Source organism: Haliotis rubra, unplaced genomic scaffold (genome assembly GCF_003918875.1).
Source record: "Haliotis rubra isolate DU_JTF1 unplaced genomic scaffold, ASM391887v1 Scf53, whole genome shotgun sequence".
In the NCBI taxonomy this organism is placed as follows: Eukaryota; Metazoa; Mollusca; class Gastropoda; order Lepetellida; family Haliotidae; genus Haliotis; species Haliotis rubra.
This window is the reverse complement of record NW_025767224.1, coordinates 855,301-869,028: the sequence shown is the minus strand read 5'-3', so window position 1 is coordinate 869,028 and position 13,728 is coordinate 855,301. Positions and strand designations below refer to the sequence as shown.

The following is a 13,728-nucleotide window of genomic DNA, read 5'->3' as shown; positions in this document are numbered from 1 at the left end:
CTGTTATTGTTAGCTTCGTGAAGTATGGCTGGTGACATATCGATATTGACTAGGGGTTGTGGACCTTACTCTGGGTCGTTAATTCGTCAGGTTTCGTGGATGAAAGACTCTTCAGCATGAAGAGTAGTCAGGTTTGTTTTGGAAAATATTGTCATCCACCACTGGTTGTTTGAAAATGTAAAGCTTCATCGTTCGAGAACTTTCTTCATGGTAAGTTTCTGGAACATATTGCTTATTGATGCTGAAATTTATTCGACTCCATCTTTGACTTCAAATTATTGAATATCCATCGATCATGAGTTGGCACTGAGTGATTTGACAGTTTAGGTCTCTATTTCAGCGCTAATCCCAGGGCTCTAACTGGGTAATAATTTCTCAACATCGAGAATAGTGAGAAAGTCAAAGCTTTAAAGGAATACAATTGTCCGTGGGAATGTCCAGCTCCCTCAGTATCTACCCCACCCCACCCTCACCATATCCATTAAATCGTAAATGATACATTTTATATGTTTGTAGGGTGTTACACTGCTCGAAGACATAAAATACATAAGGTTATCGTGATAATTCATGCAGTTGATATATGTTTATTCTTCATTTGTTTTACTACCCAAGTTGGTTGAAAATAATGTACAAATTACATACAATGTACGGTATATTATGGGCTACACAAGAGCTACACACAGGGTAGATTAGCCATATGACGACTGACATTGGGCTGCCTCCGTGGTCTTGTGTGACTCAGAAGGTTGGGGTCGAGGTTCGATCCCGAGCCGCGGCGGTAAAAGATAGTACTTGTTGTTACCCTGGCTGGCACTCGGCATAAGGGAACTACATCAAGGACTGGTCGGCTCGAAGTCAGTATGCTGGGTTTGAGTTGGGTATTCATGCTAAAATGTGGCGTGGTGTATTAGTGGGCTAGCACTGTTTTGTATAACCAGAAATTATTGCGAATTTTAGGAATATGTTTAATTGGATTTCTAGTATAAACAACCTTGACCAGCTATCAAGTGCTTGGTTTCATTCAAGAGAGACAACTCCGTTAACCCTTTTTCATTAGTTTGTGAAGAGTTATCCCCCTTTGTTTACTTGCTAGCAGACGACATTTTCAGTGATCCTCAGTATAGATGATTTAGAGAAGATGAAGTTGATTTTAGAGTATTATATCAAGGACATCAGATCAGCTAAAGTGATTTCAAGTAGAACAGGCATCCCTTTGTCCACTGTTTATCCATATTGCAAATGGATATGGCATTGAGCACCAGGGAGGCGCAGGTAGGCCCAGAAAATTGACTGTCGGTGACAGGAGGCGGCTTGGTATTCTTTTTTCTAAAAACAAACGAAGGAGTTTAGAAAACTTAAGGCTGGATATGATTGATAGAGGAACTGTGGCTGTCTGTAAGGAGACAATTAGAACTGAGCTGCATGCAATGGGTTGGCAGAAAAGTCCAGGAATTCCATCACCGATCATGAAACCTGAACAAATGGAGCGAAGGTTGAACTGGTGCTTACAGCATAGAAATGTTAACTGGGACAATGTGATTTTCTCAGATGAAAGTTCTGTGTGGCTGTTTCCTAATACACTGAAATTCTGGACCAATCAAACTGAAAAACCTTTGTATCAGTGCCCAAAGTACAGTCCGAAATTTAACGTGTGGGGTCCCTTCTTTTCAACCGCCAAACCTTCCCAATACGACTAGAGGACCTTTCAATGTGCCTGCGAAACATAACGACAATATTGTCTGCAAGCCGTTTGGCAGGATACGAACACTTTTTTGAAAAATTGTATCTAATTCAGGATGGCATTACATGATAAAGAGATAATGACCTTATATTTCGTTTCAAACACATCACCTGTACCTACCTATCATGTCCGCCGACGAGGTTTTTTAGCTGAGTGTGCCGAAACATTACGACAATCTTGTCTGCAAGCCATCTCGCAGGATACGAAAAATTGTAGTCATTTGCGGTTTGTGAAGCTTCAGAATGGCATTACATAATTACAGTCCATGGATGGTTGCTTCTGGAAGATTGTGTGGAGAATGAACTACTTGGTGACACTACTTGGTGGCATTACACACATCCTAGAATGCACGGACCGTACAACATGGACGACCTTCATGAACATCGTCTTCAGACAAATCAGTTCCTGGAACCTATAGTACCTGTAGAATATATACTCATGCCAATAATGGTTGTCACCCCCTTCAAATTTTTTTATTGGAGAGGGGGTGTGGGGTTTGGGGTGTGTTGGGGTGTTGGGGGGAGGGGAGGGAAGAGGAGGTGTGTGTGTGTGTGTGTGTGTGTGTGTGTGTGTGTGTGTGTGTGTGTGTGTGTGTGTGTGTGTGTGTGTGAGAGAGACAACTATTATTGGCATGAGTATATATTCAGTGTGTAAATAATGTCCCGGGGAAACACGGGATGGCTGTATCTCACCCAGCACATCTAATGATGTATTAATTTCTTTCAATAGCCATTGTTTTACAATAATGTTAACATATATGTAATATTTGTAATTATTGTACTCTCAGTAACCAATGGAGGAAATACAGATCATTCATTCTTCATAGAAATAACGGCCTCGTATTCCGTATCAAACACATCACATATTAGATATACTACAGTATCATATCCGCAGGGGCCTGATTTGATGGCAGAATTAAGTGTAATTATTGGGCAAGTAATTACCCTTTAGCTCTTCCGTGAACACCTACTTTATACCTCGGACAGTACAGGCATCCTTCACGGCAGACTGAAACTGACTCAAACAAGTACTAATTAGGTCGGACGACGGCTTATGAGCTTAGCAACGGTTGTTACGGATCAACTTTCTCGACAACCGGCTGTCAAGCTGTATATAAGTGTCCGGGCACCTGCTCTCAACATCAGACTTTCTCACCCCAGACAACTTGCAGTCCACGTGAGGTCCACATCTACCTACAACAACCATGGTATGTAATACAGTTGTGTATACTTGTGAATGACGCTTCACGTATCGACTTAATGTCTATGCCAAACACTTCAAATATTGACATTTCAAAACCTTTCATTAAGAATATTTTAGGTTTGCCAGTGAAATAATATCTAAATTATGCCCTATTGTAAAAGGCGTGACCTTCCTGCCCGGTTGGTGAAATGTCCTTCTTCAGACTGGATGTATGATGAATGATGTATTCTGCATCCTGTAACGCGTAATAATCATTATATACACTACAGTGCCAACATTTAGCACACCATTCAAATCCGTATGTTCATACTACATGAGGTGAGTGAGTGAGTGAGTGAGTGAATATGGTTTTACGCCACTTTTAGCTGTAAACCAGCAATATCACGACGGATGACCAGAAATGGGCTTCTCAAATATTGTACACCGTGGGGAATAGAACCGATGTACTCCGCGCCACGAGCGACTGCTTTAACCACTAGGCTACCCCACCGCCCCTTGAGCCCTAGGTACATGTGTAGCACGTGCATTTCAGTATGTCGAATGAAAACGAAACATGAGTTATTATATGCCGCTGTGTACCTACATTGTGTTCAAGAATATGTAGAACGGCTTCTTCATGTGGCGTGGATCTGGTGTAGTCCAGCCAGTTGCTTGCCATGCTGTTGACCAGGCTTGGATTCCACTCTTGATAATACCCGTACAATCCTCTGTGTAACTGTTGCAACAGTGTTTGAAGCGTGTAAACCTTACTGATCTTCCTGAGCAATATCTCAACAATGCGAATAAGAAATTGCTAAACTGGTCACGTTTATGTAAATCGGATTTTTGTTGAAAGTAGGCGAGACACTGGTTTGCAACTTAACACAACTTCACACTCTTGAGCTGGAAAACTTGACAACAGAAACCACTGACACACTCTGGAAATACATATCAGACAAGCAAGACTTGTATATATTAATTTACTTATTAAACATTATCGGCAAATAAATATTGCTCTTCATTTACATTACTAAACGTTTATAACGATTTACCAGAAAGCAAGTAATTGTAAGTGTTATAAGAGCCCAAACATGATATTCCATATTTCATTTCTTGACTTCAGAGGGAATGTATCTCCATCCATGTCGGCCAGGCCGGAGTCCAGATGGGCAATGCATGCTGGGAGTTGTACTGTCTGGAGCACGGCATTCAGCCTGATGGTCAGATGCCCTCAGACAAGACCATCGGGGGTGGGGACGACTCCTTCAACACCTTCTTCAGCGAGACTGGTGCTGGAAAGCACGTTCCAAGGGCCATCTTTGTTGACCTTGAACCAACTGTTGTCGGTGAGTTTATTGAATATTTTCATATGCCAATGAACAATTTTCTAAAAAAGATCATCAGCCCAAATAATCTAAAAAATTTATCTAAATCTAAATCTAATTTTCCTTTCAGATGAGGTTCGTACCGGCACCTACCGACAACTGTTCCACCCAGAACAGCTCATCACCGGCAAGGAGGACGCCGCCAACAACTACGCCCGTGGCCACTACACCGTCGGCAAAGAAATCGTCGACCTCGTTCTTGACCGCACAAGGAAACTGGCTGACCAGTGCACTGGACTCCAGGGCTTCCTCATCTTCCACAGCTTCGGTGGTGGCACTGGCTCCGGCTTCACGTCTCTCTTGATGGAGAGACTGTCTGTGGACTACGGCAAGAAGTCCAAGCTAGAGTTCGCTGTCTATCCCGCTCCACAGATCTCCACTGCTGTCGTGGAGCCCTACAACTCCATCCTGACCACCCACACCACCCTGGAACACTCCGACTGTGCCTTCATGGTCGACAACGAGGCCATCTACGACATCTGCAGACGTAACCTCGACATCGAACGTCCAACCTACACCAATCTCAATCGTCTGATTGGGCAGATTGTCAGCTCCATCACTGCCTCTCTCCGATTCGATGGTGCCCTGAACGTGGATCTGACGGAGTTCCAGACCAACCTGGTGCCCTACCCACGTATCCACTTCCCTCTGGCTACCTACGCCCCTGTCATTTCCGCCGAGAAGGCCTACCATGAGCAGTTGTCTGTGGCTGAGATCACTAATGCCTGCTTCGAGCCCGCCAACCAGATGGTCAAATGTGATCCCCGTCACGGCAAATACATGGCCTGTTGCATGTTGTACCGTGGTGATGTCGTCCCTAAGGACGTCAACGCCGCCATCGCCACCATCAAGACCAAGAGAACCATCCAGTTCGTCGACTGGTGTCCCACAGGCTTCAAGGTTGGCATCAACTACCAGCCACCCACTGTTGTCCCCGGGGGAGACTTGGCCAAGGTCCAGAGAGCTGTCTGTATGCTGAGTAACACCACGGCCATCGCTGAGGCCTGGGCTCGTCTTGACCACAAGTTCGATCTGATGTACGCCAAACGTGCATTCGTCCACTGGTACGTGGGTGAGGGTATGGAGGAAGGCGAGTTCTCCGAGGCCCGTGAGGACTTGGCAGCCCTGGAGAAGGACTACGAGGAGGTTGGAGTCGACTCTGTTGAGGGCGAGGGAGAGGAAGAGGGCGAGGAATATTAGTGCTACCACAAATGACACTCAAATGTTGCCTGAATGGCACGACCGAATAAAAAATGCTCAAAATGTTTCCTCTTCTGTTTGATTTGCAATCATGAACATGGGAAGATCAGAGGAGAGGAGTATTAGTGATACCCATACCTGACTCTCAAATATTCCCTTTGGAGGAATGAAAGAATAAACAATAGCGGAAAACGATGTTTGTCCGTTGCTTTCGTTATTATGGGAAGACAATATCGTGAAAAAATAATATACTATTTGAAGTCTATTTCATTGTCCCCAACTTAAAGACAGTTGATATGAAATGAAATGATACGAAAGACGAAAGTTTCTGTGTTCTTCCTGTAGTTACAACTGATGGGATATAGTAACGTATGTTACTGGGAGCCTTGATGGATCTGTTGTGTCAGCGAACCTGGCCTTCCGATCCCGTTAGTAGCCTTTTACGACAAGCACGGGTTGCCGAAGACCAATTCTAACTCGTTCCTTCACGAGTGAGACCTATTCTAACCCGGGCCTTCATGGGTATCCATGTCCATTTGAACAAAAAGGGCAGATCAATCTCATTCCAGCACAAAACCAACCTTAAAATGTTCAAAGCTCTATTCGCTGCTGTACTGCTGTCCCAATCTGCCCGCGACGGGATCTAATTGGTGTTTGGTACTAAAAGTTTCAATCAATTGCCGCCAATGACAGCTACTACGAACATATTACCAATATTTTCCCGCCATTAAAACTCCACTTAACAAAAGAAGCGTACATAAACCACGATACACAGATTGGTGGTTGTGGCGTCACGCAGCTCTTGTCACCTCCGTTACTGGGATTTAACCTTCACCGAAAAGCTTTAGCTGTTAGAATCTTCTTTCCATACTAAACTTGCATTTTTTAATCAGAGACACTGTCAATACATCTGGACTCAGTAGGGAAATGTTTTGGTAAAAGCGTTTACTCGCCATAACAAAGGCCCCTGTGAAGCCCGTTTCCAGTGTACCCCGACGTGCTGTGGCTGGAATATGGCGATAAGCAACGTAGACTCACTCACTGCTATATCTGGAGTCAAATATAACAGTATACAAAAAACACGATGTAACGTGCTCATTAATGTCAAACTTGCCTTGTAGAGACTTCACTACTATATAGGCACGTGTCTTCCTCAATCGCATCAAACACACATCCATGAAATTATTATCGTTCTAAAACTAAACATTGGACTCTTCAACTGTTATTGTTAGCTTCGTGAAGTATGGCTGGTGACATATCGATATTGACTAGGGGTTGTGGACCTTACTCTGGGTCGTTAATTCGTCAGGTTTCGTGGATGAAAGACTCTTCAGCATGAAGAGTAGTCAGGTTTGTTTTGGAAAATATTGTCATCCACCACTGGTTGTTTGAAAATGTAAAGCTTCATCGTTCGAGAACTTTCTTCATGGTAAGTTTCTAGAACATATTGCTTATTGATGCTGAAATTTATTCGACTCCATCTTTGACTTCAAATTATTGAATATCCATCGATCATGAGTTGGCACTGAGTGATTTGACAGTTTAGGTCTCTATTTCAGCGCTAATCCCAGGGCTCTAACTGGGTAATAATTTCTCAACATCGAGAATAGTGAGAAAGTCAAAGCTTTAAAGGAATACAATTGTCCGTGGGAATGTCCAGCTCCCTCAGTATCTACCCCACCCCACCCTCACCATATCCATTAAATCGTAAATGATACATTTTATATGTTTGTAGGGTTTTACACTGCTCGAAGACATAAAATACATAAGGTTATCGTGATAATTCATGCAGTTGATATATGTTTATTCTTCATTTGTTTTACTACCCAAGTTGGTTGAAAATAATGTACAAATTACATACAATGTACGGTATATTATGGGCTACACAAGAGCTACACACAGGGTAGATTAGCCATATGACGTCTGACATTGGGCTGCCTCCGTGGTCTTGTGTGACTCAGAAAGTTGGGGTCGAGGTTCGATCCCGAGCCGCGGCGGTAAAAGATAGTACTTGTTGTTACCCTGGCTGGCACTCGGCATAAGGGAACTACATCAAGGACTGGTCGGCTCGAAGTCAGTATGCTGGGTTTGAGTTGGGTATTCATGCTAAACTGTGGCGTGGTGTATTAGTAGGCTAGCACTGTATAGTATGACCAGAAATTATTGAGAATTTTAGGAATATGTTTAATTGGATTTCTAGTATAAACAACCTTGAACAGCTATCAAATGCTTGGTTTCATTCAAGAGAGACAACTCCGTTAACCCTTTTTCATTAGTTTGTGAAGAGTTATCCCCCTTTGTTTACTTGCTAGCAGACGACATTTTCAGTGATCCTCAGTATATAGATGATTTAGAGACGAGGAAGTTGATTTTAGAGTATTATAACAAGGACATCAGATCAGCTAAAGTGATTTCAAGTAGAACAGGCATCCCTTTGTCCACTGTTTATCCATATTGCAAATGGATATGGCATTGAGCACCAGGGAGGCGACGGTAGGCCCAGAAAATTGACTGTCGGTGACAGGAGGCGGCTTGGTATTCCTGTTTCTAAAAACAAACGAAGGAGTTTAGAAAACTTAAGGCTGGATAAGATTAATAGAGGAACTGTGGCTGTCTGTAAGGAGACAATTAGAACTGAGCTGCATGCAATGGGTTGTCAGAAAAGTCGAGGAATTCCATCACCGATCATGAAACCTGAACAAAAGGAGCGAAGGTTGAACTGGTGCTTACAGCATAGAAATTTTAACTGGGACAATGTGATTTTCTCAGATGAAAGTTCTGTGTGTCTGTTTCCTAATACACTGAAATTCTGGACCAATCAAACTGAAAAACCTTTGTATCAGTGCCCAAAGTACAGTCCGAAATTTAACGTGTGGGGTCCCTTCTTTTCAACCGCCAAACCTTCCCCTTACGACTAGAGGACCTTTCAATGTGCCTGCGAAACATAACGACAATATTGTCTGCAAGCCGTTTGGCAGGATACGAACACTTTTTTGAAAAATTGTATCTAATTCAGGATGGCATTACATGATAAAGAGATAATGACCTTAAATTCCGTTTCAAACACATCACATGTACCTACCTATCATGTCCGCCGACGAGGTTTTTTAGCTGAGTGTGCCGAAACATTACGACAATCTTGTCTGCAAGCCATCTCGCAGGATACGAAAAATTGTAGTCATTTGCGGTTTGTGAAGCTTCAGAATGGCATTACATGATTACAGTCAGTCAATATTTGCTTCTGGAAGATTGTGTGGAGAATGAACTACTTGGTGACACTACTTGGTGGCATTACACACATCCTAGAATGCATGGACCGTATAACATGGACGACCTTCATGAACATCGTCTTCAGACAAATTAGTTCCTGGAACCTATAGTACCTGTAGAATATATATTCAGTGTGTAAATAATGTCCCGGGGAAACACGGGGTGGCTGTATCTCATCCAGCACATCTAATGATGTATTGATTTCTTTCAATAGCCACTGAATTAAAATAATGTTAAAATATATATAATATTTGTAATTATTGTACTCTCCGTATAGCCCAGCGGATAAGTGATGAAATTGTGCACTTTGTGTTACAAGCATGAAACTTGGCATGATTGTAGCTTATACCATTCTAACTGAATAAAGATCGAGAGGCCTCGCAGATTTTTTATATTTTCCATAATTTTGGGGAAAAAAGTGAAAAAATATAATTTTTTATACTATTTTCGTCATAACCTTTTACAAAATTCTCCAATTCTCATAAGTCATATATCAAATTGTAGGAAATCCATAGCTGGTCATTTTCCATCTATACATGTCTTTTTATCTTTAACGGTTAGGTCTACGGAAGTCAATTTATATCATGACTACCCGAAAATGCGAAAAGTGGCGGCCATTTTGAAAAATGGACGCCATATAGAGTACATCAGTAAAATAAGTATGAGATCACCCCATGATCTAAAATATTTTTATCATTTCTTTGCAAATTCAATACCAGAAGCCTCACAGATTGTTGTAATTTTTTTATATTTGGGGGGAAAAGTGGGGAAAAAATTGAATTTTCCAAAATGTTCCTTTAAGTCAATTTTAAATCCTCATAAATTATGTATCTAGAATATTGTGAGAACAGACGAAAGTTTATTTTAAGGAATATATCATTAGATTTACTTACATGTATAATGTATGAGCTTGATTGGCTATAGAACACCTATAAAAACATTTCAAAATCAACACAACATCAATGTCAAAGTAGCTATCTCATCACTCTATGGAATGTTACTCAATCATGTGTAATTGTGTCTAGCTTGACTGAATGAGAAAAGTGCATAGCACTTGAGAGATGCTTTAACGCACTTGGACCGGTTTGAACATTTTATACACATGCATTTCAGCAATTCCCGGCTGCTCTTTCATGCCTTCGTGAGAGTTGTCCATAGTTACTGTATGTTGGATCAAAGTTGATTCTGTTGGGGGAATATTGTCCAGTGTTCTCCCCTTTGTGGCAAACAAATGTTTTCTTGCTCATTCACTTTCATGAGGTTGCTTGCACTGTCATACAGCAGTACAACAACTCTCTCATGCTGATTAATTTTGTGCATTAGGATTTCAAGTGGTGGACAAGCGAGGGAAATAAAGGTGCCTGTAAGTTCAGGAAAAGTATTCCATGTATTCCGCGAGGCCTTCTTTTCAATTCCACCAAAGGATGACATACTGCCATGGCCTGTGAAGCTGTGAAACACTGAGAACGCTTGATGCAGCTATGGCCAACACAACCACATCTGTGTCAACAATACGGATGTAGAACTTCTTCCATGAAGACAAGATATACACAAACGAGTCAAGGGATGGAAACCTGGATGAGTTTGTCAGACATGAAAATCAGTCTTGCTATCCAACTATATCTCATCAAGGTTCTCTACGTCCATGCGCAAAATCAGTTCTTCTCAATTGCTTTGAAGAAAATTTCACCACCAACTGACTCAACACCAAATGTTGACGTATCAATCCTTGATGGATCTGCAGTAATAAACATGCTGAAACCAGCAGCAGCTCCAATAGCATTTGATGAATATGCTGATAATGTGTTCTTGAAGTACTTGCAGTCTCTTCTGGACACTAATCAGAGAGTGGATATTGTCTGGGACGAATACAAAACGGACAGCGTAAAAATCCAGTGTAAGAACAAAAAGAGGAAGTGGAAAAAGACGACGAGTGGAAGCCAGTTCTGAGGCACTGACAAGAATTCCTGAGGTGTGATACCAGCAAGAAATATCTTTTTTGCTTTCCTTGTACAGAAAATAGCCTTGATAGAATCAAACAAGTCATCAGCCCTATTGGCGAATATGTGGTGTCCAATCAACCAAAAGACCTTTTGGAATTGGCACCCTGTAACTATTAAGAGATAAAAAGATAAAAGAAAGTTGCTTCACTGATGCTTCACATAAAGGATGGAAGAAGTTTTACAGCCGTACTGTTGACACTGATGTGGTTGTCTTGGCCATAGCTGCAACAGGCATTCTCGATCTTGAAGAAGTATGGGTGGGGTTTGGTACCGGAAAACTCTTCCTCTATATTGTAATTCATGAACTTGCATCAGGTCTGGGTCCTGAGAAAAGTAGATCCCTTCCAATGTTTCACAGCTTCACATTCTGTGACATTGTGTCATCCTTTGATATGAAAGACCTCGTGGAATGCATGGATTGCTTTTCCTGAACTTACAGGCACCTCTATTTCCCTCACCTGTCCACCACTTGAAATCACTAATCACTAATGCTGATTCATCATTGCTGTATGACAGAGCAAGCAACCTCATGAAAGTGAATGAAGCAAGAAAGCATTTGTTCACCACGATGGGGAGAACTTTGGACAATATTCCCCCCAACAGAATAAGCTTTGATCCAACATATAAAGAGAGCTGTAAATCAGGGGAGTTATGTTTCAGAGCAATCCCTGATGAAATCACAGGAGTTACCAAGCCCTCTGTATAGGGTTGGCAATAACTCTAGGGGAGAGCTTGGACCTGTATGGACAACTCTTCTGTTGGCATGAAAGGGCTGCCAGGAATTGCTGAAATGCATGTGTATAAAATGTTCAAACTGGTCCAAGTGTTTAAAAGCAGCTCTTAAGTGCACTGCACTTTTCTGATCCAGTCAAGCTAGATACAATTACACATGATTGAGTAACCGTCCATAGATTAATGAGATAGCTACTTTGACATTGATGTTGAAATGAAATATATTTGCGTTGATTTTGATAAGTTTTCATAGGTGATCTATAGCCAATCAAGCTCATACATTATAAATGTAAGTAAATCTAATGATATATTCCTTAAAATAAACTTTCGTCTGTTCTCACAATATTCTAGTTAGATAATTTATGAGGATTTGAAATTGAGTTAAAGGAACATTTTTTGGAAAATTCAATTTTCCCCCACTTTTTCCCCCCAAATATAAAAAATTACAACAATCTGCGAGGCTTCTGGTATTGAATTTGCAAAGAAATGATAAAAATATTTTAGATCATGGGATGATCTCATACTTATTTTACTGATGTACTCTATATGGCGGCCATTTTGCAAAATGGTGTGCGAAAATTGGCGTCCATTTTTCAAAATGGCCGCCACTTTTCGCATTTTCGGGTAGTCATGATATAAATGGACTTCCGTAGACCTAACCGTTAAAGATAAAAAGACATGTATAGATGGAAAATGACCAGCTATGGATTTCCTACAATTTGATATATGACTTATGAGAATTGGAGAATTTTGTAAAGGTTATGACGAAAATAGTATAAAAATTATATTTTTCCTTTTTCCCCATAAAATAGTATAAAAATCTGCGAGGCCTCTCGATCTTTATTCAGTTAGAATGGTATAAGCTACAATCATGCCAAGTTTCATGCTTGTAACACAAAGTGCACAATGCAGTGAAAAAAGTGCACTTATCCGCTGGGCTAGTAACCAATGGAGGAAATACAGATCATTCATTCTTCATAGAAATAACGGCCTCGTATTCCGTACCAAACACATCCCATATTAGATATACTACAGTATCATATCCGCCCTGGCCTGATTTGATGGCCGAATTAAGTGTAATTATCGGGCAAGCAATTACCCTTTAGCACTTCCGTGAACACCTACTTTATACCTCGGACAGTACAGGCATCCTTCACGGCAGACTGAAACTGACTCAAACAAGTACTAATTAGTTCGAACGACGGCTTATGAGCTTAGCAACGGTTGTTACGGATCAACTTTCTCGACAACCGGCTGTCAAGCTGTATATAAGTGTCCTGGCACCTGCTCTCAACATCAGACTTTCTCACCCCATACAACTTGCAGTCCACGTGAGGTCCACATCTACCTACAACAATCATGGTATGTAATACAGTTGTGTATACTTGTGAATGACGCTTCACGTATCGACTGAATGTCTATGCCAAACACTTCAAATATTGACATTTCAAAACCTTTCATTAAGAATATTTAAGGTTTTACAGTGAAATAATATCTAAATTATGCCCTATTGTAAAAGGCGTGACCTTGCTGCCCGGTTGGTGAAATGTCCTTCTTCAGACTGGATGTATGATGTATAATGTATTCTGCATCCTGTAACGCGTAATACGCATTATATACACTACAGTGCCAGCATTTAGCACACCATTCAAATCCGTATGTTCATACTACATGAGGTGAGTGAGTGAGTGAGTGAGTGAGTGAATCTGGTTTTACGCCACTTTTAGCTGTAAACCAGCAATATCACGACGGATGACCAGAAATGGGCTTCTCAAATATTGTACACCGTGGGGAATAGAACCGATGTACTCCGCGCCACGAGCGACTGCTTTAACCACTAGGCTACCCCACCGCCCCTTGAGCCCTAGGTACATGTGTAGCACATGCATTTCAGTATGTCGAATGAAAACGAAACATGAGTTATTATATGCCGCTGTGTACCTACATTGTGTACAAGAATATGTAGAACGGCTTCTTCATGTGGCGTGGATCTGGTGTAGTCCAGCCAGTTGCTCGCCATGCTGTTGACCAGGCTTGCATTCCACTCTTGATAATACCCGTACAATCCTCTGTGTAACTGTTGCAACAGTGTTTGAAGCGTGTAAACCTTACTGATCTTCCTGATCACTATCTCAACAATGCAAATAAGAAATTGCTAAACTGGTCACGTTTATGTAAATCGGAATTTTGTTGAAAGTAGGCGAGACACTGGTTT

General features: G+C 41.4%; 1 protein-coding gene across 1 annotated transcript; it reads left to right on the top strand.

The window, feature by feature from the left end:
• Positions 1–4,051: 4,051 nt before the first annotated feature.
• Positions 4,052–5,508, top strand: LOC124252999 (tubulin alpha-1A chain-like). Its single transcript, XM_046686713.1, has 2 exons — positions 4,052–4,269; positions 4,379–5,508. The coding sequence occupies exons 1-2, from the start codon at positions 4,089–4,091 to the stop codon at positions 5,506–5,508; spliced, it is 1,311 nt and encodes a 436-aa protein (XP_046542669.1). The 5' UTR covers positions 4,052–4,088.
• Positions 5,509–13,728: the final 8,220 nt, after the last annotated feature.

What these genes read in the sequence shown, in the direction of transcription:
- LOC124252999 (XM_046686713.1), top strand. Translation starts at nt 4,089, where the DNA reads ATGGGCAATGCATGCTGGGAGTTGTACTGTCTGGAGCACGGCATTCAG. An exon ending in CCTTGAACCAACTGTTGTCG is followed by an intron (nt 4,270 to 4,378) that starts GTGAGTTTATTG and finishes TTTTCCTTTCAG; the next exon opens with ATGAGGTTCGTACCGGCACC.